The sequence below is a fragment of the Hemitrygon akajei genome, unplaced genomic scaffold, assembly GCF_048418815.1.
Source record: "Hemitrygon akajei unplaced genomic scaffold, sHemAka1.3 Scf000053, whole genome shotgun sequence".
In the NCBI taxonomy this organism is placed as follows: Eukaryota; Metazoa; Chordata; class Chondrichthyes; order Myliobatiformes; family Dasyatidae; genus Hemitrygon; species Hemitrygon akajei.
In genome coordinates this window covers 918,555-942,084 of record NW_027331939.1, presented here as the reverse complement: position 1 = coordinate 942,084, position 23,530 = coordinate 918,555, and the positions used below count along the sequence as shown (strand labels likewise).

Here is a 23,530-nt window from a genome sequence, read left to right as displayed (position 1 = left end):
AGTTTTATAAAACTGTGTTACGAACTGTAACGTTTCAGAAACGAACCAGCAGCAATAGAGTTCACACTGGAGTCTGGTTTTGATGTTAAAACCATTCTCTTTATTAGTATCTACTTATGATGTAGTAACTTAATGAAGTAAAGGAAAGTTAACAGTGTTATGTGTATATATGTGTAAATATAACTCCCAGACTATCAAGCCTGAGGGAACAAAGCTCAGAGTCTTGAGATGGTAAAGTAGGAAAGTTCAGTAATCCACGGAATAAATAATGGTGGAGAGATATTTATAATCCAGGGTGAAACGTAGAGAAACGGCCGTTACATCAAAATAACCGTTGACGAAGTTCTTATCCGTTGAAACCGTCACAGACGAGTTATCAGCGAAAGTGACCTGTCACAGGAATACCGTCTTCCAGGGGTTACCACACAACATACCCAGGCAAGGGTTAACACAAGATATTCCACAATCCACTCCTATGGGTTATACGAAGTGACAGCCACACACATTCGTTGTGGTTCCGTGTACCGATGTTCAACCCACTCTTGTGGGCATAGGAGAGTTCCAAGCCTCAGCTGCGACTAACTGAAGCGATCAGCGTTTCCAGTCTCTCTTTCTCTCTCTCTTTAGACTGGCCGACTGCCTGTCTGCAGATCGCTCTCTCTCTCTTATGGTTCAGTCCACAGTCAGCGCTGTCAGCCTGTGACTGACGTCATAGTCCCGCCTCCTCACGCCGGCGCTCTTACAGAAACAGTCACAGTACGACAGCAGGCTCGTAACAGCCGCAACACAACTTCCCGAATTTTGAACTCAATGCTTCAACTAATAAAGACAACCATGCCATTTGCCTTCTTAACCACCCGGTCAATCTGTGCAGTCTCTTTCAGGGAGCGATGAACCTGGAGTCTAAGATCCCTCTGATCATCAACACTCTTCAGGATTTTACATTTAACAGTGTACTGTCTCATACATTCGACCTACCGAGCTGCCAGGATGATCATCACTAATCAAATCTCACTGAGATTTCCCAGGTCCTGTTGAATTTATTGCCAAGTGCACAAGTACGGGAAGGTACAGGTACAGAGAAACACTGACTTGTGGCAACATCACAGGCAAGTACATTCAGATAACACACGGAACACAAATTATACGATTCTCTGTCAGTAACAATCTGTAAATATGTTTTATGTCATTAACAATATATAAAATACATTAGGTCATGATCAATATTAAAATGTGCATTTTGTGTCAATAACAGTCTTGGAAATGTTGAATTTGGTCCCTGTCTCCAATCCTCCTGTAATCCACAACCAGCTCCTGTGTTTTTGTCACAATGAGGGAGAGGTTGTTTTCTTGACACCACTGTGTCAGGGTGATCACTTCTCTGTCGGCTGCCTCGTTATTCTTTGAGATTAGGTCAGTCAGTATAGTGTCGTCAGCAAATTTAATTAACAGATTGGAGCTGTGGGTGGCGACACAAGTCATGGGTATACAGAGAGTAAAGGAGAGGGCAAAGAGACACCCCTGTGGGGTATGTGTGCTGAGGGTCAGAGAGACAGAGGAGATGGAGCCCACTCTTACCACCTGCAGGCGATCTGACAGGAAGTCCAGGATTCAGCTACACAAGGCAGGGTGAAGGCCGGGGTCTCTGAGCTTCTTGTCGATACTTCACTCCTTCGTACGGCTACTGCTCTGCCCATGACTGCAAGGAACTGCAGAGAACTTTGGAGAGCAGAGAACATCAGAGAAACAAGCCTCCACTCCATGGACTCTTCCTACACTTCCCCTGCCTCGGAAAAGCAGTCCCTCAAAGACCCTCACAGCCTGGACATTCTTGCTGCAAACCCGCTCCCCCATCGGGGAAGAGATACAAAAGCCTTAAAGCGCGTAACACCAGGCTGAAGGACGGTTTCCTGTCTGTGGTTATAAGTCAAATGAATGATAAAATGGACTCGGCCTCACAATGTAACTCGACGTGACCCTGCACCATATGTCTAGTGATTGTTTTGCCAGTTTCATTTTTCATTTTTAGATTTTTTTATTGACACATAATCTTCTACAGCTATAAAATGATACAAAGCGTCAATAGATTAGTATGTATTCAATTAATAAAGCTAAAAGAACTGATCGTAAAATATAAAAACGGAAAATATATATATCGAAAAATAAGGGTAAAAAGTACCCCATCTCCCTCGGAAAAAAACCCAGTAACCACAAAAAAAAGGGGGAAAAATCCATTAGGAATGAACCCTCCGGAGCAATACGTTTGAACATCATCTAAATTTTTAAAAAAAGAATCATCAACCGTCATTTCATATTTATAAAAAAATAAAATTGGACGGAAACCATATAGCATAATTCAAATTAAATGATAATATTTGGCAAAAGAACCCCATCTTCTCTCAAAATCGAATCGAGTATCAAAAGTTCTACTTCTATTTTTTCCAAACTAAGACATAACATTCCTTGAGAAAACCATTCAATTAATGTAGGGGAAGAAATATCTTTCCATTTTAATAAAATAGCCCTTCTTGTCAGTAGCGTAACAAATGCAATTACATGTTGATCTGAAGATGAAATATCCTGAATATGATGTAGAGCTATTCCAAATAGAACAGTCAATCTATTAGGTTGTAAATTAATTTTCAGAGCTTTAGAAATTCTAGAAAATAAGGATTGTCAAAATAATTTTAATGAAGAATATGACCAGAACATATGTGACAAAGTAGCTACTTCAGTTTCACATTATCACAGCATTTGTCTGTAGTAGGAACTATTTTAGATAGTCTCTCCTTTGTTAAATAATAACGGTGAACAGTTTTAAATTGAATTAAACAATGGTTGGCACATACAAAAGAAGAATTTACGTTTTTCAAAACTCGAAGCTAATCTTCATTAACAAGGGTCATATTAAGTTCTCTCTCCCAATCTTGTTTAATCTTTAGTGATAGGTTCCCTTTTTGTAACAAAAATAAATTATAAATTCTGCTAACGGAACCTTTCACTAAGGGATTCAATTTCAAAATGGTATCCAACAAATCAGATTCTTGTAAATATGGAAACTTAGGTAAACATTGTTGTAAAAAATGTTTCACCTGAACATATTGCAAAAAATGTGTGCGAGCGAGAGGAAATTTGTTAATTAACTCTTCAAAGGTCATCAATCGACCATTACAAAATAAATCTGTAAAAGAATGGATCCCTTTATTTTTCCATAGGGGAAAAATGGGGTCAGTTCTTGAAGGCTTAAATGGAAAGTTTCGATATAAAAACTATACAACGTAAATTGTTTAAAATTTTAAAAAATAATTACGAAACTGAACCCAAATCCGTAGGGATAGTTTAATAACCGGGTAAAGATTTAAATTTGGAATTTTAGAGAGCTGTAAAGGTAATGGAGCTCCTAAAACTAAAGTTAAATAAAATTGTTTAACAGCTTTTAATTCCAAATCAATCCATAATGATTTTTGGTTCTTATCAAGCCAATATAACCAAATATATAATTGTCTAATATTCACAGCCCAATAATACAGTCTTAAATTAGGAAGTTCAAGTCCACCATCTTTTTTTTAGAATTTTGTAAATGATACTTATTAATTCTTGGTCTCTTATTGTTCCAAATAAAGGAAGAAATAAGAGAGTCAATTTGATCGAAATTTGTTTTAGTTAAAAAGATAGGTATATTTTGGAAAATATATAAAAATCTAGGTAAAATCATTTTCACAGCATGAATACGACCTATTAAAGAAAAAGTAAGTGGATTCCATCTAGAAAATTGTTGTTTCATGGAGTCCATTAAAGGAACTATATTCGCTTTATAAAGATCTTTTTTTAGTAATAATAATACCTAAATATGTAAATATATTAACTATTCTAAAAGGAATATCATTATATATACTAACAGGGACATTTAATGGAAACAATTCACTGTTATTCAAGTTAAGTTTATATCCTGAAAATTTACCGAAATCTTTAAGTGTTTCCAAAAGAGAAGGAATTGATTCCTCAAGATTTGAAATAAAAACCAAAAGATAATCTGCTTAAAGAGAAATCTTATGTATGGTTCCATTCATAGAGATGCCATGAATATTTTGTAGCTTCACTTAGTGTTATAGCAAAAGTCTCCAATACAAGATTAAAAAATAAAGGGCTTAATGGACATCCCTGTCTAGTGCCACGAGAAAGTGAGAAAAAAGACCTGCAGTTATTCGTAATGACAAGCTCAAGGACGGCTTCCCGTCTGTGGTTAGAAGCCAAATGAATGATAAAATGGACTCGGCCTCACAATGTAACTCGACGTGACCCTGCACCATATGTCTATCTGCACTGCACTTTCTCTGCAGCCGTAATGCTTTGTTACAGTGATTGTTCTGTCGTATATAAGCTCAATGTACTGTTGTAATGTATCGATCTGTGTGGATGGTACGTCAGGCAAGATTTTCATTGGAAGTTCAGTACGTGATGATAGTAAACAAATTCCCCATTTCAATTGTGCGGAAATATTAGACAGGCTGAGCTTCTGCTCTGGAGCCACAGAAAGAAACTGAACTGTTGTCATTTCTGAAATGAACTGAACTGTTGTCCAGCCTTTCGTTATAGCTCGTGCTCTCTAATCCAGGCAGTATCCTGGTAAACCTCTTCTGCGCCCTCTCCAAAGCCCCGGCATCCTTCCCAGAATGGGGGCGACCAGAACTGTATGAAACACTCCAGATGTGGTCTAACTAGTTTTATAAAACTGTTGTTACGAACTGAAGCGTTTTAGAAACGAACCAGCAGCAATAGAGTTCACACTGGAGTCTGGTTTTGATGGTAAAAACACTCTGTTTATCAGTATCTACTTATAATATAGTAACTTAACGAAATAAAGTTAACAGTGTTAAGTGTATATATGTGTAAATGTAATTCCCAGACTATCGAGCCTGAGGGAACAAAGTTTAGAGTCTGGAGATGGTAAAGTAGGAAAGTTTAGTATCCACGGAATAAATGACGGGACAGAGATATTTGTAATCCACGGTGAAATGTAGAGAAAAGGCCGTTACTTCAAAATAACCGTCGACGAAGTTCTTATCCGTTGAATCTATCCACATACGAGTTATCAGCGAAAGTGACCTGTCACAGGAATACCGTCTTCCTGGGGTTACCACACAACATACCCAGGCAAGGGTTAATACAAGATATTCCAAAATCCACTCCTATGGATTATACGAAGTGACAGCCACACACATTCGTTGTGGTTCCGTGTACTGATGATCAACCCACTCTTGTGGGCATAGGAGAGTTCCAAGCCTCAACTGCGACTAACTGAGCGATCAGCTTTTCCAGTCTCTCTCTGTCTCTTTAGACTGGCCGACTGCCTGTCTGCAGATCGCTCTCTCTCTCTTATGGTTCAGTCCACAGTCAGCGCTGTCAGCCTGTGACTTACGTCATAGTCCCGCCTCCTCACGCCGGCGCTCTTAAAGAAACAGTCACAGTACGACCGCAGACTCGTAACAGCCGCAACACAACTTCCCGACTTTTGAACTCAATGCTTCAACCAATAAAGACAAGCATGCCATTTGCCTTCTTAACCACCCAATCAATCTGTGCAGTCTTTCTCAGGGAGCGATGAACTTGGAGTCTAAGATCCCTCTGATCATCAACATTGTTCAGGGTTTTGCATTTAACAGTGTACTGTCGCATACATTCGACCTACCGAGCTGCCAAGATGATCATCACTAATCAAATCTCACTGAGATTTCTCAGGGCCTGTTGAATTTATTGCCAAGTGCACAAGTACGGGAAGGTACAGGTACAGAGAAACACTGACTTGTGGCAGCATCACAGGCAAATACATTCAGATAACACACGGAACACAAGTTATACAAAATATCGGTCAGTAACAATCTATAAATATGCTTTATGTCATTAACAATATATAAAATACATTGTGTCATGATCACTATTAATAAGTGCATTTTGTGTCAATAACAGACTTGGAAATGTTGAATTTGGTCCCTGTCTCCATTCCTCCTGTAATCCACAACCAGCTCCTTTGTTTTCGCTACAATGAGGGAGAGGTTGTTTTCTTGACACCACTGTGTCGGGTGATGACTCTTCTCTATACGTTGCCTCGTTATTATTTGGGATTCGGCCGATCAATGTCGTGTAGTCAGCAAATCTAATTAGCAGATTGGAACCCGCCACTGCAGCCCCACAGTGCACTATGTACTGATTGCAAAGCTACGAAATTGCATGTGAATAGCCTAACCTCCCCCAACTCCACTCTTTCTGCGTCACCAGTAGACTGGGACATCTCACATCTCGCTGCCTCCGCCTGGATATTAAACTGTGAACAACTGTGGTCAGGGACTGATCTCTGGGGTACTCCAAACGCTACCTCCTTCCAGTCTGAAAACGGCCCACTCATCCAGACACACACTACCGGCAGTTTATCGATCTCCAACGAAAAAGCCTAATCACCTACTCCTGAGGTTCAATACCATTGCTGACTCTGAGTTTACCACCATCAAATGCCAGGAGGGACATAATAATCAGAAAGTCTCTAGTCACAGCCGTGTAAATAAAATGTGATCTCAGTAGGTGTGTGGCGCATGCTCAGAATGCGAAGGAGACAGACAAACTGAGCCAAGTCACAGACTGATGAAGGGGAGGAATGATCCATTTTGATACAGAGAGGGAAGCAGAGAGTTTGATATTGTGCCTGATGCCGGAACTGTGACCAGTTAGAAGATGAAGTCTCGTCCCCCCAAATTGTTTTGAGTTGTGACAGTGTTTTTCTCAGAAGGCACCATGACGAATAAAATTATCTGAACTGAAATGTTGTCCTTCACCCACTGACGTGGTTTGTAAACTTTTAACAGTTTAGAAAAGTCAAAAGATTTGAGTATGGCAATCACAAACACGTTAGTTGCTTTGTGATTGCTCGTTAGTTCCGCTGTATCTGTCAGTTCACCAGCGCTTGAATGCCGCCGATCCTTGAATGTGGAGACGGAGATGTTGGAGAAGACAGCGTCCCACTCGCTCCAAGGAGAGCCCGAACACGTGCCCATGTCCGTGATCTGATTGGATACATCGCCATGACGTCATAGCAGTGAGATGTCATTCACTGGCTCTCATTTTGGAAGGGATTCAGTCGGCCATCGCATATACACCAACAGCTTCGCACTGGGAAGCGGCTGTTCACCTGCTCCGTGTGTGCGAAGAGACTCATTCAGTTAACCCACCTTGTGATGCTCCGTTGAGTTCACAATAAATAGAGGCCACATTTCTGTCCGGAGTGAGCAAAGAGTTTTACTCAATCATCCCATCTGCTGCAACACCAGCAACTTCACATCAGGGAGGAAGTTTAAATCAGCTCCGTGTTAAATGTTTAACCATCACGGTGACTGAACGCAGCTGCAGGTTCATGAGGGACTGTTACTGTCAGATTCTGCAGTTCTTGCGGCTGCTCATCGCACCCAGGACTGAACTCTAGTCAGTGAGCATTGAAGGAGTCTGTTCTGCTGATGTTAGCCTTAAACTAGACTGGTGTTTAATATTGTGGATCTGTGAAAGGTAAATCAGTTATGTATCAAATCCCGTGTCTCAGGTACTTACTGTCTCTATCACACTCACTATGTACACTAGAGAGGCCACTCGGCCCATCTGGTTTCTGCCCATGTTTCTGTTCCGTATCAGTTTATGAAAATCTATCCCTGCCGTTCCCCTCTCACTCTCCCTGAGATGACAGGTTGCAAATAGTCACCACTCCGTGGGATAGGAGATTTACCTTGAATTCCATAGAATCACAGAAATCTTCAACACATTAGAGACCCTTTTGCCCACAATGTTGTGCCGACTATGTAACCTACTCTAGAAACTGTCTAGATTTACCCTACCGCATCGCCCTCTATTTTCCTAAGCTCCATGTACCTATCTAAGAGTCTCTTAAAAGACCCTATTGTATCCGCCTCTACCACCGTCGCTGGCAGTGCGTTCCACACACACACCACTCTTTGTGTAAAAAAACTTAGCTCTGACATCTCCTCTGTACCTACTTCCAAGCAGCTTAAACCTATGCCCCCTCGTGTTAGCCGTTTCAGCCCTGGGAAAAAGCCTCTGACTATCCACACGACCAATGCCTCTCATCATCTTATACACCTGCATGAACTTCCTGCATGATTTTCTCCAGGCTGAATAAGACGATGAGCTCACTGTGGTTGTGACGTTCTTCTGGGCTCCGGACGAAGTTGGTTAAACTCCTTCTTCCCTGCTCTTTTCAACGTTTTAGGTCACTCTCACTAATTTCAAAGGTCTTCGCTTCGAACTGCTGGGTTGTTACAATGCACCTCTGAAGTCTGACAGCAGACTAGCGAGTGAATCTTCGATGGAGCAGAGTCAGAAACCAAGTTGCCAGTCAGGGGTTTGGGGCTCCAGAAAGAGATGGGGCCTGGAGTTTACAAGGAGGAGGAAGAAGAGAAACCGAACCTGCAGGATGTGGCTACGAATGAAAGATCAGACACATTTGGAAACTGCTTGATTGGAAAAAAAAGGGTGTTTAATTTCTGCAAAATACTGGAGGAAATCAACAGATCAGGCAGCAAATGTGTTGAGGGATAAATAGACAACGTTTAGGCCGAGCCTCTTCAGCATGCCTAGACTGTGTACTCCTCTGCTTAGTTGCTACCTGAACTGCACAGTTCCTCCAGCATTTTGTGTTTGTGTGTGTCTGTGTGTCTGTGTGTGTGTGTGTGTGTGTGTGTGTGTGTGTGTGTGTGTGTGTGTCTGTCTGTCTGTGTGTGTGTGTGTGTGTGTGTGTCTGTCTGTGTGTGTGTGTGTGTGTGTGTGTGTGTGCGTGTGTGTGTTTGTATTCCTAGCAACTGCAGAATCTCTTGTGTTTTATATCTGCCTTTGAAAGAGGGTTGTACGAGAAGCATTAGATAAATAGAATGCCTGTTGATATTGAGTATGTTGTTTTTGGGAGCCGCTTTCTACGTTAAAACAGCTGCTGAGTTCTCTACACAGAAAAAAACCCCGAGGTGTGGACATGAAACCGGTGCTAGCAGGAATGTTTAAAGGCACCGCGATTGCTCATAAAGCCCTGGGTTTAAAATTTCGCTGCTTCTGAAGCAACGATCAAATGCGCAGGCATCAAGGTCGATGACGTCACCGAATAGCACGCATGCGCGCCGTACACAAAGGAGCTCCGGAGGATCGGTAAAGGTAGGGATGATTTTCCGGGCTGCTGTCTTAAACACCCACTGAGGGACATTTGCTGTGAACTCTGGACATCATAGTCCGCAGTCCCGGGACAGTCCTGCTCTCCTCCCGATCCGTACACGGGCCCCGGGGAGCTTCCGGCTGATGAGGGAAGGGGAACCGATGGATCTCTCAGACAGAGCTGAGCTCCAGCTATCTAAATGCAAGGATTAGGAAATCGGAGAAAGGGAAAAAACATCTTTTACATCTCCATTTGAGAAAATCACCTTTGTTCTTTCTCCAATCGTAAACAAGAGAAAATCTGCAGATGTTTGAAATCCAAGCAACACACACAAAATGCCGGTGGAACTCAGTATGAGTACTCTTTTCAATAGATGCTGCCTGGCCTGCTGAGCTCCTCCAGCATTTTGTGTGTGTTGCTTGAGCTACCTCCTCTCGTTCTGCACTTTTCTACCGGTGAGAACATGTTTTGTCCCATTCTCTCTGGGTACGTAATGATATCAAACACCTTTGCCCTGGGCAACAAGTAGCTTTCACATCACAAATGTGCCAGACTCCAGTGCGACAGACTACTGCCCTTCCCTTCATATTCATTGGCCCTGCCATCACTGAGTTCACCACCATCTGTCACTTGGGGGAGGGTTCAGGGGAAATAGTTATGTACAATACAGAAACTGGTGTTACAGTATTGTGGTGATGCAAAATTTGCTGGAGAATTTGCAAGTGGGGAGTGATATTTGGAAATCGGACATTTGAAAGTATCATTTAGCAAGCAAATCACATATGGACGGTTTGCAAAAGTTCTAGTGAGAAAATCCTTCATAACCCACAACAGGCCTGTTACATAGTTTGTGTGAGAGTGCAGATGAACTCGATCAAACCCAGAGGAGATCAAAGTTCTTATCGACAGTGATTTGCTAGCTGTTAAAAGAAATACCTCCCTATTTAAAATTCAGTGTGGACGTCTTGTTGTCAGTGGGTAATAATTGCACAGCACAAGGCGTTTCGGCACACCGGTCATTACAAATTAGATGGGACACTGGTGGGAAGGTGGGGTGACCTCCAGTGCCCCTGATACCCTCACATGCAAGATGTGCATCCAGCTGCAGCTTGTAACCCTGCACTTTAAGGAGCTGAAGCTGGAAATGGATGAATTCTGGATCATCTAGGAGTTGGAGGGGGTAATAGTTATAACATCAAGAGAGGTGAGTTACACCCAAGGTGCAGGACACATTAAACTGGGTGAGAGTAAGGAAGGGGAATGAGATTAAATAGCCATCACAGAGTACTCTTGGGGCCATCTCATTCAACAACTGGTAGACCACTTTATAAACTGTTGGGGGAGTTTACCTGGCAGAGCAAAGTCAAATGTTCGGAAATTAAAACTAGCAGAGATCTAATATTCTAGTGGTAAGGCTAGCTGTTGCTAGTGCGTGGTGGGGAGGGTGTGTGGTGAAACTAAATTTGCAGGGGGGAATTGGAGTCAGAATGTCAAAACAGATGGTGAAGTGGGTGAAATGAATTGACTTATATCATTCATATACATGAGGAGTGGAAATCTTTATATTACTTCTCCATCTAAATGTGCAATGTGTAATTTATGATAAATGGTTTGTACATAGGGCAGTGGTTATAACAGAAACACAATGTATCAACATAAATTAATCAGTCTGTTGGCCTGGTGGAAGAAGCCGTCCAAGAGCCTTTTGGGCCTGGTGTTTATGCTGCGGTACCGTTTCCCGGTTGGTAGAAGCTGGAACAGTTTGTGGTTGGGGTCACTTGGGTCCACAATGATCCTTTGGGACATTTTACGCACCTGTCTTTGCAAATGTACTGAATGGTGGGAAGTTCACATCTACAGATGTATGGGGCTGTCTGCACCACTCTCTACAGAGTCCTGTGATTGAGGGAAGTACAGTTCCCATACCAGGCAGTGATGCAGCCAGTCAGGATGCTCTCAATTGTGCCCCTGTAGAAAGTTCCTAGGATTTGGGGCCCCATCCCTAACTTCTTCAACCATCTGAGGTGACAGAGGTGCACGGCCACATACTACACAGCCAGTATGTATAGACCACATGAGATCCTCGGTGATGTTTATGCCGAGGAACTTAAAGCTGTTCACCCTCTCAACCCCAGATCCATTGATATCAATAGGGGTTAGCCTGTCTCCATTCCTTTTGTAGTCCACAACCAGTTCCCTTGCTTTTGTGACATTGAGGAAGAGGTTGCTTTCTGGACACCAGACAGACATTGTTCAGAACTCAGATAGAGTCAGCAGACAAAAGGTTCAGCAGGGTGCAATGACTGTGCTGAGCTGTGTCTTTCACAATGCAAGAAGCATCGTAGGAAAGCCCGATGAACTCAGGACAGGGAATTGTAGCCATTATTGGGACTTGGTTGCACCCAACACTCTGAGAGATTTAGAGGAACAAACTTTGCAGAGATTGCAGGCTATGCTAAGAAACAAAGGTTGGTATAGTAAGCGATTTTAACTTTTTATATATATAAGGACTAAATGGGGTAGAGTTTGTCAAATGTGCCCTTAATCAGGACATAGAATTCCCGACGTAGAAGTGTGCAATAAGCTGTTAGGAAATTATCCATTGTTAGTGACTGAAATTAGTGTATGGAAACACTTCGTATCTAGCGATCGTAACAACATAAGATTCCAAGTAAATATGGGGAAAAAAAGCGGGCTGGATGATGGGTTGAGATTCTAAATTGGAAAAAAGGTCAATTCTGATGGTATCAGAAAGATCTAACAAGTGTGAATTGGGACAGGCTGTTTTTCTAGAAAAGGAGTACTTGTAAGTGGGAGTTCTTCAGAAGTGAGGGTGTAGAGTTTGTATGTGCCTGCCAGAATACAAGTTGTAAGGTAACCGGTGCAGGGAACCGTGGTTTTCAGGAGATATTGAGGCCTCAGATATTTTTCCTCTAAATGTCTCAGACTGCTGGGTGCTACCAAGACTCATTAATGACTACAGTATCATAATGCCATGCCCTGAGCTCATCTGACTTTTTGTTTAGTCAGCTTCTGATGGTTTCTAAAAGCTTCCTAATAGTTTTTGCTCTTTTGTTTGCCCTGTCTTTGGTGTTTCTGTTGGCTTTGTCTTCTTATCCAGCCACAGTTGTGTCCTCCTGCCTCTTCAATGCTTCCACTTCTTTGGAATGTATTGATCACTGAGCTCCCGAATTGCTCCCAGAAACTCCAGCCATTGCTGCTCCACTGTCACTCCTACCTTTTCCCTTCCAAACAAGTTTGGCCAGCTTCTCTGTCATAGAAATGGGGAGACGTTCAGTACAGGAACAGGCTATTTGGCCTATTTTGTCAATGCCAAAAAAACATTTAAGCTGTCTAATGCAACTACCTGCACTGGAACCATCGCCCTCCATACCCCTACCATCCAGGCTCCCATCCAAACTTCTCTTAAGTGGTGAAATTGAGCTCATGTTCACCACTTGTGCTGGCACCTCATTCCACACTCTCACGGCCAATTCAGTGAAGAGGTTTTACACATGTTCCCCATAAATTTCACCTCCCCACTTAACCCATCACTTCTGGTTGTCATCACACTTAACATCAGTTGAAAAAGCCTGCTTGAATTTACCCGTTCTATGCCCTTATATTTTTTCTACACAGGAACATAGAAAACCTACAGCACAATACAGGCCTTTTGGCCCACTAAGCTGTGCCAAACATATCATTACCTTACCCATAGCCCTCTAATTTTCTAAGCTCCAGGTATCCATCCAGGAGTCTCTTAAAAGACCCTTTCAAATCTGCTTCCACCAGGGCTGCTGGCAGCCCGTTCCACGCACTCACAAATCTCTGTGTAAAAAAAACCTAACTTCTATACTTCTAACAATTCCTCAAAGCAATGTATAATTTCCTTGTCTCTGTTTAGTGCATTTTTTAGGTGTATAAGATGATGAGAAGCATTGATTGTGTGGATAGATAGATAGATAGATAGATAGATAGATAGATAGATAGATAGATAGATACTTTATTCATCCCCATGGGGAAATTCAACCTTTTTTCCAATGTCCCATACACTTGTTGTAGCAAAAACTAATTACATACAATACTTAACTCAGTAATAATATGATATGCATCTAAATCACTAACTCAAAAAGCATTAATAATAGCTTCAAAAAAAAAAGTTCTTAAGTCTTGGCAGTTGAATTGTAAAGCCTAATGGATAGTCAGAAGTTTTTTCTCAGGGTTGAAATGGCTAACTTGAGGGGGCATAGGTTTAAGGTGCTTGAAAATAGATACCGAAGGTGATGTCAGGGTTAATTTTTTTTTGCACAGAGAGTTGTGGGTGTGTGTAATGCACTGCCAGCAGCGGTGGTCAATGCAGATAAAATAGGGTCTTTTAACAGCCTCTTAGATAGGAATATGGAGCTTAGAAAAATAGAGGTCTATGCACTACGGAAATTCTACGCAGTTTCTAGAGTAAGTTACATGGTTGGCACAACATTGTGGGCTGAATGGCCTGGAATAATAGACAATAGACAGTAGGTGCAGGAGTAGGCCATTCAGACCTTCTAGCCAGCACTGCCATTCACTGTGATCATGGCTGATCATACACAATCAGTACCCCGCTCCTGCCCTCTCCCCATATCCCTTGACCCCACTATAAGAGCTCTATCTAACTCTCTTGAATGCATCCAGAGACTTGGCCTCCACTGCCTTCTGGGGCAGAGCATTCCACATATCCACCACTCTCTGGGTGAAAAAGTTTTTCGGCATCTCTGTTCTAAATGGCCTACCCCTTATTCTTAAACTGTGGCCTCAAGTTCTGGACTCACCCATCAGCGGGAACATTCTTCCTGCCTCCAGCGTGTCCAATCCCTTAATAATCTTATAAGTTTCAATCAGTTCCCCTCTCATCCTTCTAAATTTCAGTGTATACAAGCCCAGTGGCTCCAATCTTTCAACATATGACAGTCCCGCCATTCCAGGGATTAACCTTGTGAACCTGCGCTGCACTCCCTCAATAGCAAGAATGTCCCTCCTCAAATTTGGAGACTAAAACTGCACACAGTACTCCAGAACATGCTGTAGATTTCTATGTTCTATGTTGAACAGCACAATAACTTTTCTTCTTTAATCCGTGCAGGGTCCATGATTTTAATGCCACTTTTCCACAATCCCATAGCGCCTTTGTCCATCTCCTGAGTAAACAGAGATGAAAAAATATTTAAGATCTCCCCCATGTGCTTTCGTTCCACATGTGGATTGCCATTCCGGTCTTCCAGAGGACCAACTTTGTACCTTGCAATCGTTTTGCTCTTAATCTATCTCGAGAATCCCTGTGGATTATCATTTCTGCAGGACAATCTCATGCCTTCTTTTAGCCATCTGGATTTATTTCTTTTGCATTTCTTATCCTCCATAAGAAACTGCCTGCCTATCCCTGTTATGCAACTCCATTTTATGCTTCACCAGGGTGTCAATATCTCCTGAAATCCAAGGTTCCCTACAGTTTCTATCTTCACTTTTTATTTTGAGAACCAAATTCCTGCTTTATACTTTAAAAATTTGGATTTGAAGGACTCCCATTTACCAAGCACACCTTTGCCATAAAGCAATCTGTCCCAGTCCACAGTTGCCAGATCCTAGTATCTTAATTCCAGGTGTTGATCCATACCCTAAACACATCCACCTTTCCTACGCTGCTCCTTGTATTGAAATATACAGGGCTCAGCATATTCACTGCACCATGCTCAACTTTTTCATTCCTGACTTAGTCTGAGGACTGAACACCAACTGTCTTCATAACCCCTCCACTATCTGTTCTGTTATTCAGGCTCCCATTCCCCCTGCAGGTTTAGTTTAACCCCCCCCCCCCTTACCCCCACCTCCCAGCATGCAGATCTATCAGCCCTTTGGTTTTCCTCTCCCAGATCAATAAAAAGGAGATGCATACCAGGTACAGGCAGATAGGAACAAATGGGGTCCTTATGAAATACAGGAAATTCAAGTGAACACTTATGAAAGAAATAAAAGAAGGCATGAGGTTGCCCCAGCAGACAAGGTGAAGGAGAAACCTCGGATTCTGCAGATATGTTGAGCAAAAAGATTGCAAGGGAAAAAAATTAATCCTCTGCAAGATCAGAATGGTAATCCATATGAGGAGACAAAGTAGATGTGGGGAGATTATTTATGCATCCGTATTTACAGAGGAGATGGACACAGAGTCTATATAAGTGAGGCAAGGCAGCATCAACTTCATGGATCTTGTGCAGATTACAGAGGTGGAGCTGTTTGCTGTCTTAAGGCAAATTAGCGTGGATAAATCTCCAAGGCCTGACAGGTTGTTCCCTGGGACTCCGCAGAGGACAAGTGCAGAAACTGTCAGGGTACAAGCACAGATATTTAAATCATCCTCAGTGACAGGTGAGGTACTGGAGGATTGGAGGACAGCCAATGTTGTTCCACTGTTTGAGAAAGGCTCTAAAAATAAACTAGGAAATTGTACATTGGTGAGCTTGACATCAGTAGATAGATAGATAGATAGATAGATAGATAGATAGATAGATAGATAGATAGATAGATAGATAGATAGATAGATAGATAGATAGATAGATACTTTATTCATCCCCATGGGGAAATTCAACATTTTTTTTTCCAATGTCCCATACACTTGTTGTAGCAAAACTAATTACATACAATACTTAACTCAGTAAAAATATGATATGCATCTAAATCACTCTCTCAAAAACCATTAATAATAGCTTTTAAAAAGTTCTTAAGTAGTTTACTTAAATACATTAAATACAATCAACCCCAGCACTTTAACATATCTTACTCCTGGCGGTTGAATTGTAAAGCCTAATGGCATTGTGGAGTATTGACCTCTTCATCCTGTCTGAGGAGCATTGCATCGATAGCAAACTGTCGCTGAAACTGCTTCTCTGTCTCTGCTATGTAGAGGATGTTCAGGGTTTTCCATAATTGACTGTAGCCTACTCAGCGCCCTTTGCTCAGCTACCGATGTTATACTCTCCACTAGTTTGCCCACGACAGAGCCCGCCTTCCTTACCAGCTTATTAAGACGTGAGGCATCCCTCTTCTTAATGCTGCCTCCCCAACACGCCACCACAAAGAAGAGGGCGCTCTCCACAACTGACCTATAGAACATCTTCAGCATCTCACTACAGACATTGAATGACGCCAACCTTCTAAGGAAGTACAGTCGACTCTGTGCCTTCCTGCACAAGGCATCTGTGTTGGCAGTCCAGTCTAGCTTCTCGTCTAACTGTACTCCCAGATACTTGTAGGTCTTAACCTGCTCCACACATTCTCCATTAATGACGTTATGTGCAGGAACTGGACATATAATTATTTGGATAGATGTGGACTGATTAAGGATAGACAGCATGGCTTTGTGCATGGTAGGTCATGTCTAACCAATCTTATAGCGTCTCTCGAGGAAGTTATCAGGAAAGTGTTTTTTAGGCAAGGCAGTAGATGTTGTCTACATGGAATTTAGCAAGGCACTTGACAAAGTCTCATAAGGGAGGCTCGTCAAGAAGGTTCAGTCACTCAACATTCAAGATGAGATAGTAAATTGAATGAGACACCGTCTTTGGGAGAAGCCAGAGTGTGGTAGCAGATGGTTGCCTCTCTGACTGGAACCTGTGACTAGTGGTTGCCACAGGGATCAGTGCTGGATCTGTTGTTGTTTGTCATCTATATCAGTATTCTAGATGATAGGGTGTTTAACTGGATTAGCAGATCTGTAGGTGAAACAAAGATTGGTGGTGTAGTGGTCAGTGAAGAGGACTATCATGGCTTTCAGTGTGATTTGGACCCACTGGGAAAATGGTTTGAGAAATGGAAAATTGAATTTAATGCAGACAAGTGTGAGTTGTTGAACTTTGGTCTGACCTACCAAGGAAGGTCTTTCACAGTGACTGGTCAGGCACAGAGGAGTGTTGTAGAAGAAAGGGACCTGGGAATACAAGTCCTTAATTCACTGAAAGTGGTATCATGGTTAGATAGAGACAGAAAAAAAGATTTCAGCCCATTGGCTTTGATGAACCAAATACTGACAATAGATGGATGTTATGTTGACTTGTAGAAGACATTGATGAGGCCTAATTTGGATTATTGTGTGCAGTTTTGGTCACCTACCTACAGTAACGATGTAAAAGAGTTTCAGAGAGTTCAGAGAAAATGCACAAGGATTTTGCCAGGTCTGGAGGACTTGGATTATAAGGAAAGATTGAACACGTCAAGACTTTATTCCCTGGACTGTAGAAGATTGAGGGGAGATTTGATTGTGATAGAGGGGCATAGGTAGTGTAAACGCAAGCTGGGTTTCTCCACTGAGATGTTGTGGGATGACAACAAGAGGCCATGGGTTAAGGGGAGCATGAGGGGAACAGACGGTCATTCGGGTGTGGAATGAGCAGCCAGCATAAGTGGTGCATGCGAGCATGTTTTCAACATTTAAGAGGTTTGTGTAGGTACCTGGATGATAGGGGTATGGGAGTGGGCAGTTTAAATAGTTCAGCACAAACCAGTTGGCCCAAAGGGCCTGTTTCTGTGTTGTAATTTTCCATGACAGTGACAAGAACCTGAAATAATACAAAAATTCACTCTAAGTCATCTCAGCAGAATTTTTTTATATGGCATTAAAAATGTGGCACTCTAAGTTAATAATACATACAAGAAGATCCTAGATGCACGCCAAGAAAGACTATTTGCGTGAGAGTGTTTCAGTTACTGTGGGGCCAGGCACCCATGCAGCTCAGCAGAAGCAGGGTATAATACCAATGGAGAGAGTCAAACTGAGCCAGGGTACAAATTGGAGACGGCAAAAATGCCCCATTCTTATAGAGACAGGAAGAACATCAGGGAATTGATAGTCATTCCAGATACCAGCACTCTGCCCAGTCAGGAGATGATTTCATACAGACAGACATACTTTATTGATCCCGAGGAAATTTGGATTTTGTTACAGTTGCACCAACCAAGAATAGAGTAGAAATATAGCAAAATAAAACCAAAAATAATTAAATGATAATAAGTTATGCGAAGTGGAAATAAGTCCAGGACCAGCCTATTGGCTCAGAGTGTCTGACACTCTGAAGGAGGAGTTGTAAAGTTTGATGGCCACAGGCAGGAATGACTTCCTGTGACACTCAGTGTTGCATTTCAGTGGAATGAGTCTCTGGCTGAATATTCTCCTGTGCCTAACCAGTACATTATAAAATGGATGGGAGACATTGTCCAAGATGGCATGCAACCAAGACACCACTGTCAGAGAGTCCAGTTCCACTCCCACAACAGCACTGGCCTTACGAATGAGTTTGTTGATTCTGTTGCTGTCTGCTGCCGCTGCACACAACAGCAAACATGATAGCACTGGCCACCACAGACTCGTAGAACATCCTCAGCATCATCTGGCAGATGTTAAAGGACCTCAGCCTCCTCAGGAAATAGAGACGGCTTTGAGCCTTCTTGTAGACAGCCTAAGTGTTCTTTGACCAGTTCAGTTTATTGTCAATTCATATCCCCAGGTACTTGTAATCCTCCAACATGTTCACTCAGACCCTTTGGATGGAAACAGCAGTCACCGGTGGCTTGGCCCTCCGCAGGTCCACCACCAGCTCCTTAGTCTTTTTTCCCATTAAGCTGCAGATGATTCTGCTCACAACATGTGACAAAGTTTCCCACCGTAGCCCTGTACTCAGCCTCATCTCCTTGCTGCTGCATCCAACTATGGTAGAGTCATCAGAAAACTTCTGAAGATGGCAAGACTCTGTGGTGTATTTGAAGTCCGAGGTGTAGATGATGAAGACAAAGGGAGACAGGACAGTCCCCTGTGGAGCCCCAGTGCTGCTGACCACTCTGTCTGACAGACAGTGTTGCAAGTGCACTTACTGTGGTCTGCCAGTATTTCTCTGTCCAACTTGGGATCAACCTCACTGTAACAGTGTGATACCAGATCAAAGCCTGGCAACTCAAGTAATCTCATCTGTAATGTTGTCCTAAACCCATTGATGGATTTTGTAAATCTTTTTACAGGTTAAAAATGAGAAGAAATTTGTCTCCAGGAAGCTCAAACAGGACACGCCAGTTTTACTGTCTCTGTCCAGATATTTGAGAAGTGGAGCATGGGATTCAATCGACCATCCTTCCTGCTCAGACTGTGGAGAGGGATTCAATTGGTCATTTGACCAACTGGCAAGCCCATCATTTTACACAGGAGAAAGGCCGTTCACTTGCTCAGACAGTGGGAATGGATTCACTCGGCTATCACAACTGAAGGTACATCAGCAAGTTTACACTGGGCAACGCCATTCATCTGTTCTGTGTGTGAGAAAGGATTCAATTGGTCTTCCCACCTGTGGACACACCAGTCAGTTCACACCACACCGGGCAGAGGCTGGTCATCTGCTGAATTTCTGGGAAAGGATTCACTCAGTCATTTGACCTAATGGCTCACCAGCGAGTTCACACCAGGGAGCGGCCGTTCACCTGCTCAGTCTGTGAGAAGAGATTCACTCATTCTTCCACACTATGGAAACATAAGCGAGTTCACACTGGGGAGAGGCCATACACCTGCTCAGTCTGTGGGAAGAGATTCACTGAGTCATCCACCCTACTGGTACATCAGCGAGTTCACACTGGGGAGAAGCCGTTCACCTGCTCTGTCTGTGGGAAGGGATTTACTCGGTCATCCCACCTACAGAGTCATCAGCGAGTTCACACTGGGGAGAGGCCATTCACCTGCTCAGTCTGTGGAAAAGGATTCACTGATACATCCAACCTACGGAGACATCAGCGAGTTCACACTGGGGAGAAGCCGTTCAGCTGCTCAGAATATGGGAAAGGATTCACTGAGTTATCCAACCTACAGAGTCATCAGCGAGTTCACACCGGGGAGAAGCCATTCACCTGCTCAGAATGTGGGAAAGGATTCACTGAGTCATCCACCCTACTGGTACATCAGCGAGTTCACACTGGGGAGAAGCCATTCACCTGTTCAGTGTGTGGAAAAGGATTCACTCGGTCATCCACCCTGCAGAGTCACCAGCGAGTTCACATTGGGCAGAAGCCTTTCACCTGCTCAGTGTGTGGGAAAGGATTCACTCGGTCATCCAACCTACAGAGTCATCAGCAAGTCCACAGCGGAGAGAGGCCATTCACCTGCTCAGTCTGTGGGAAGAGATTCACTCATTCATCCTCCCTACAGAATCACCAGAGAGTTCACACTGGGGAGAAGCCATTCACCTGCTCAGTCTGTGGGAAGAGATTCACTCAGTCATCCCAAGTACTGAGTCATCAGCGAGTTCACACTGGGGAGAAGCCATTCACCTGCTCAGAATGTGGGAAGGGATTTACTCAGTTATCCCAACTACTGAGTCATCAGCGAGTTCACACTGGGGAGAAGCCGTTCATCTGCTCAGTCTGTGGGAAGGGATTCACTGATCCATCCAACCTACAGAGTCATCAGCGAGTTCACACTGGGGAGAAGCCATTCACCTGTTCAGAATGTGGGAAGGGATTTACACAGTCATCCCAACTACTGAGTCATCAGCGAGTTCATACTGATGAGAGACCATTCCCCTGCTCAGACTGTGGGATGAGATTCACACATTCATCCACTCTACAGAGACACCAGCAAGTGCACACTGGGGAGAAGCCATTCACCTGCTCAGTCTGTGGGAAGAGATTCACTCGGTCATCCGACCTACAGAGTCATCAACGAATTCACACTGGGAAGAAGCCGTTCACTTGCTCAGAATGTGGGAAGAGATTCACTCATTCATCCACCCTACAGAATCACCAGCGAGTTCACACTGGGGAGAGGCCATTCCCCTGCTCAGAATGTGGGAAGAGATTCACTCGCTCTTCCACCCTGCAGAGACATCAGCAAGTTCACAATGGGGAGTGGCCATTGTTATGAATCCCTAGGTTTCATTTGCTGTGGACTGTCATTTTAAGGGAGAGACAGAGATTAAGAAGATAAATCAGTCTGAGTTACAGCTTATTTACATCGCTCACAGCTTGTTTAGTTTTAACCGAGGACACAGACACTCAGAGTCGGACGGAGACGAAGGAGGAAAAACGGAAGGATCGAAACCAGGGAACTAGTGGCCAAGGGTCTGATGCACCATCAATAACTCTCGGAGACGTGAGGTGAGATACGGGCCTTGGATATGGCTGAAAGATATCAGCAGCAGAGCAACAAGAGATCAACACACACATCCCGGAGACTGAGGGAGGAGCCGTGCCTCCAATCGCCTTTATACAGGGGTCTGTGGGAGGAGCCACAGGAGCAGTCAGCAAGGGGGGGGGGGCGTGTCCAGACAGGTATATGTAGTTCACCACAGGGTCACTGTTTAGAACTTTCCTAAGCCCACAATGGTAGGTTAATTATCCATTCACCATACATCAAATGTGTAGTTGTGACCTCGTTTGATCCATAGGAGTGGATCTGATTTGGGGTATCTTGTGAAGACCACTGATGTGTTAACCCTTGGTGTGGCAATTCACTTGAAGATGATACCCCCTGTGACAAGTCACTTTCGGTGATGATTCATATGTGGATTTGGAACGAAGACAGATAAAATCTACAGCAACTGTTCTCTCATTTTACCACCATGGAACCTGTGGAATTCAACATAATTGCCTTCTCTCGACATTTACCCTTGATTACAAATATCTCTCATCATCTATTCTGTGGATGAACTGAACTTTCACACTCTACCATCTCAAGACTCCAAGCCTTGTTTCCCCCCGAGCTCAATAGTTTGGGAGTTACATTTACACACATATATACACTGTTTAAGTTGCAATTTTATAAGTAGATTCTAATAAAGATAGTGGTTATAACTTAAAAACCAGACTCCAGGTGTAGTCTATTGGTGCTGGCTTGTTTCTAAAGCATTGTGGTTCGTAACAAATTTGGGGCCTGTGTCCGGGATATGAACAAATTTGCGAGCTGTTGATCGATTAATTACCGATTTGATTGGGGAAATCCCTTTCGATTTATTTGTGTGTGGAAATCAGCAGCAATTGATATTGATAAATTTCTGGAAGTGCCAACCCCTGAGGCATTAGGAAAAGCCAAAAAGAATTAATTGCTGACTGTTGCAACTGGGCTGAACCTTAAGGAGTAAGGGGGTGTGAAGGACCAGGGTAAACATAAAACAGGGAGAGCAGGTAAAGTTAAAAAATAGGGGTTTTATTATATAATCTAGGCGTCCACCCCTTTTTCAGAGACTGGAATCCCTGGTTCAATCAGTAATGATGTTGTGCATTTCAATGTGTTCACCTCTCAGTCCCCGATTCTCAAAATGAAAGGGTTGTCACATTTCATCTTTCTTCATATGATGAACCCACCACTCCAGGGATCAGTCTGGTGAATCTTCATTGCACTCTGTATAACAAACACTCTCTAACCTCTTTGTTAAACCTCTCTGGAATTAATTTCCATCTTCTGCAGCCCCGTGTTGCCCCAACCACTCACCTCCCACCCCTGTCACTATTTCCACTTTCCCATCTCCTCCCTCAGCTAGATCCACCTCTCACTCCCCAGCTCTTGCCCTATCCCCACCCCTCAGCTCTTCTCTCTGACTATTTCCGTCCACTCTCAGTCCAGAGGGAGGGTCTCAGCCTGAAATGTTGACGGCCCATTTCTCTCCATAGATGCTGCCTGGCCCACTGAGTTCCTCTGACAGTTTGTTCTTTGGTCTGTATAACCCGTGTTAGTATGGGGAGCGGGATTTTACATGACATTCCAAGTACAATCTCAACAAAATACACATAATTATCACTTTTCCCGGACCATTGGCCCCACTTGTAGGTCAACAGTCTGCCGGTGTTTGCCCCCCAATGTGGTGAATCCCTCTGCTCGATACCACCGTGGGCTCAGACGTTTCCACAGATTTCCACCGGGGCAAACATCCTGTCCGCCCCCTCTCGCACCATCTTTTTCCTATCAATAAAATCCCCCCTCTCCCTCCCCGGGGAACCGGCATCACACCGACGGGCCGAATGGTCTCCTCCTACCTCGCGGCGATACATCAGACTCCGGCTGCAGGAGACGCTTCAGAAACGCCCCAACCTCCCTTGGAGGGAAATGGAAATCTACCAAAAACCGGGACATATACTCCGCTGTGATGGGGAGTTCGAGGTCGGAGCGGGGGTAACGCCCACTCAGCTTGTCCGCCTCTGCGATGGGTGGTAATGAGTGATTGACATCGCTTCGCACTAATGGGAATAGCGCAGCTCCTGAATTCTCTGCTGTCAGCGGTGAGGGAGGGGTGGTCATGTGATAATTAGCCCAGCTGATAAACTGATTAAGCTCGA

At 43.5% G+C, this 23,530-nt stretch overlaps 1 protein-coding gene across 1 annotated transcript; it reads left to right on the top strand.

The window, feature by feature from the left end:
- Positions 1-9,024: 9,024 nt before the first annotated feature.
- Positions 9,025-22,036, top strand: LOC140721235 (uncharacterized). Its single transcript, XM_073036087.1, has 2 exons — positions 9,025-9,198; positions 19,238-22,036. The coding sequence occupies exon 2, from the start codon at positions 19,650-19,652 to the stop codon at positions 21,120-21,122; it is 1,473 nt and encodes a 490-aa protein (XP_072892188.1). The 5' UTR covers positions 9,025-9,198; positions 19,238-19,649; the 3' UTR covers positions 21,123-22,036.
- The last annotated feature ends 1,494 nt before the right edge of the window (positions 22,037-23,530 follow it).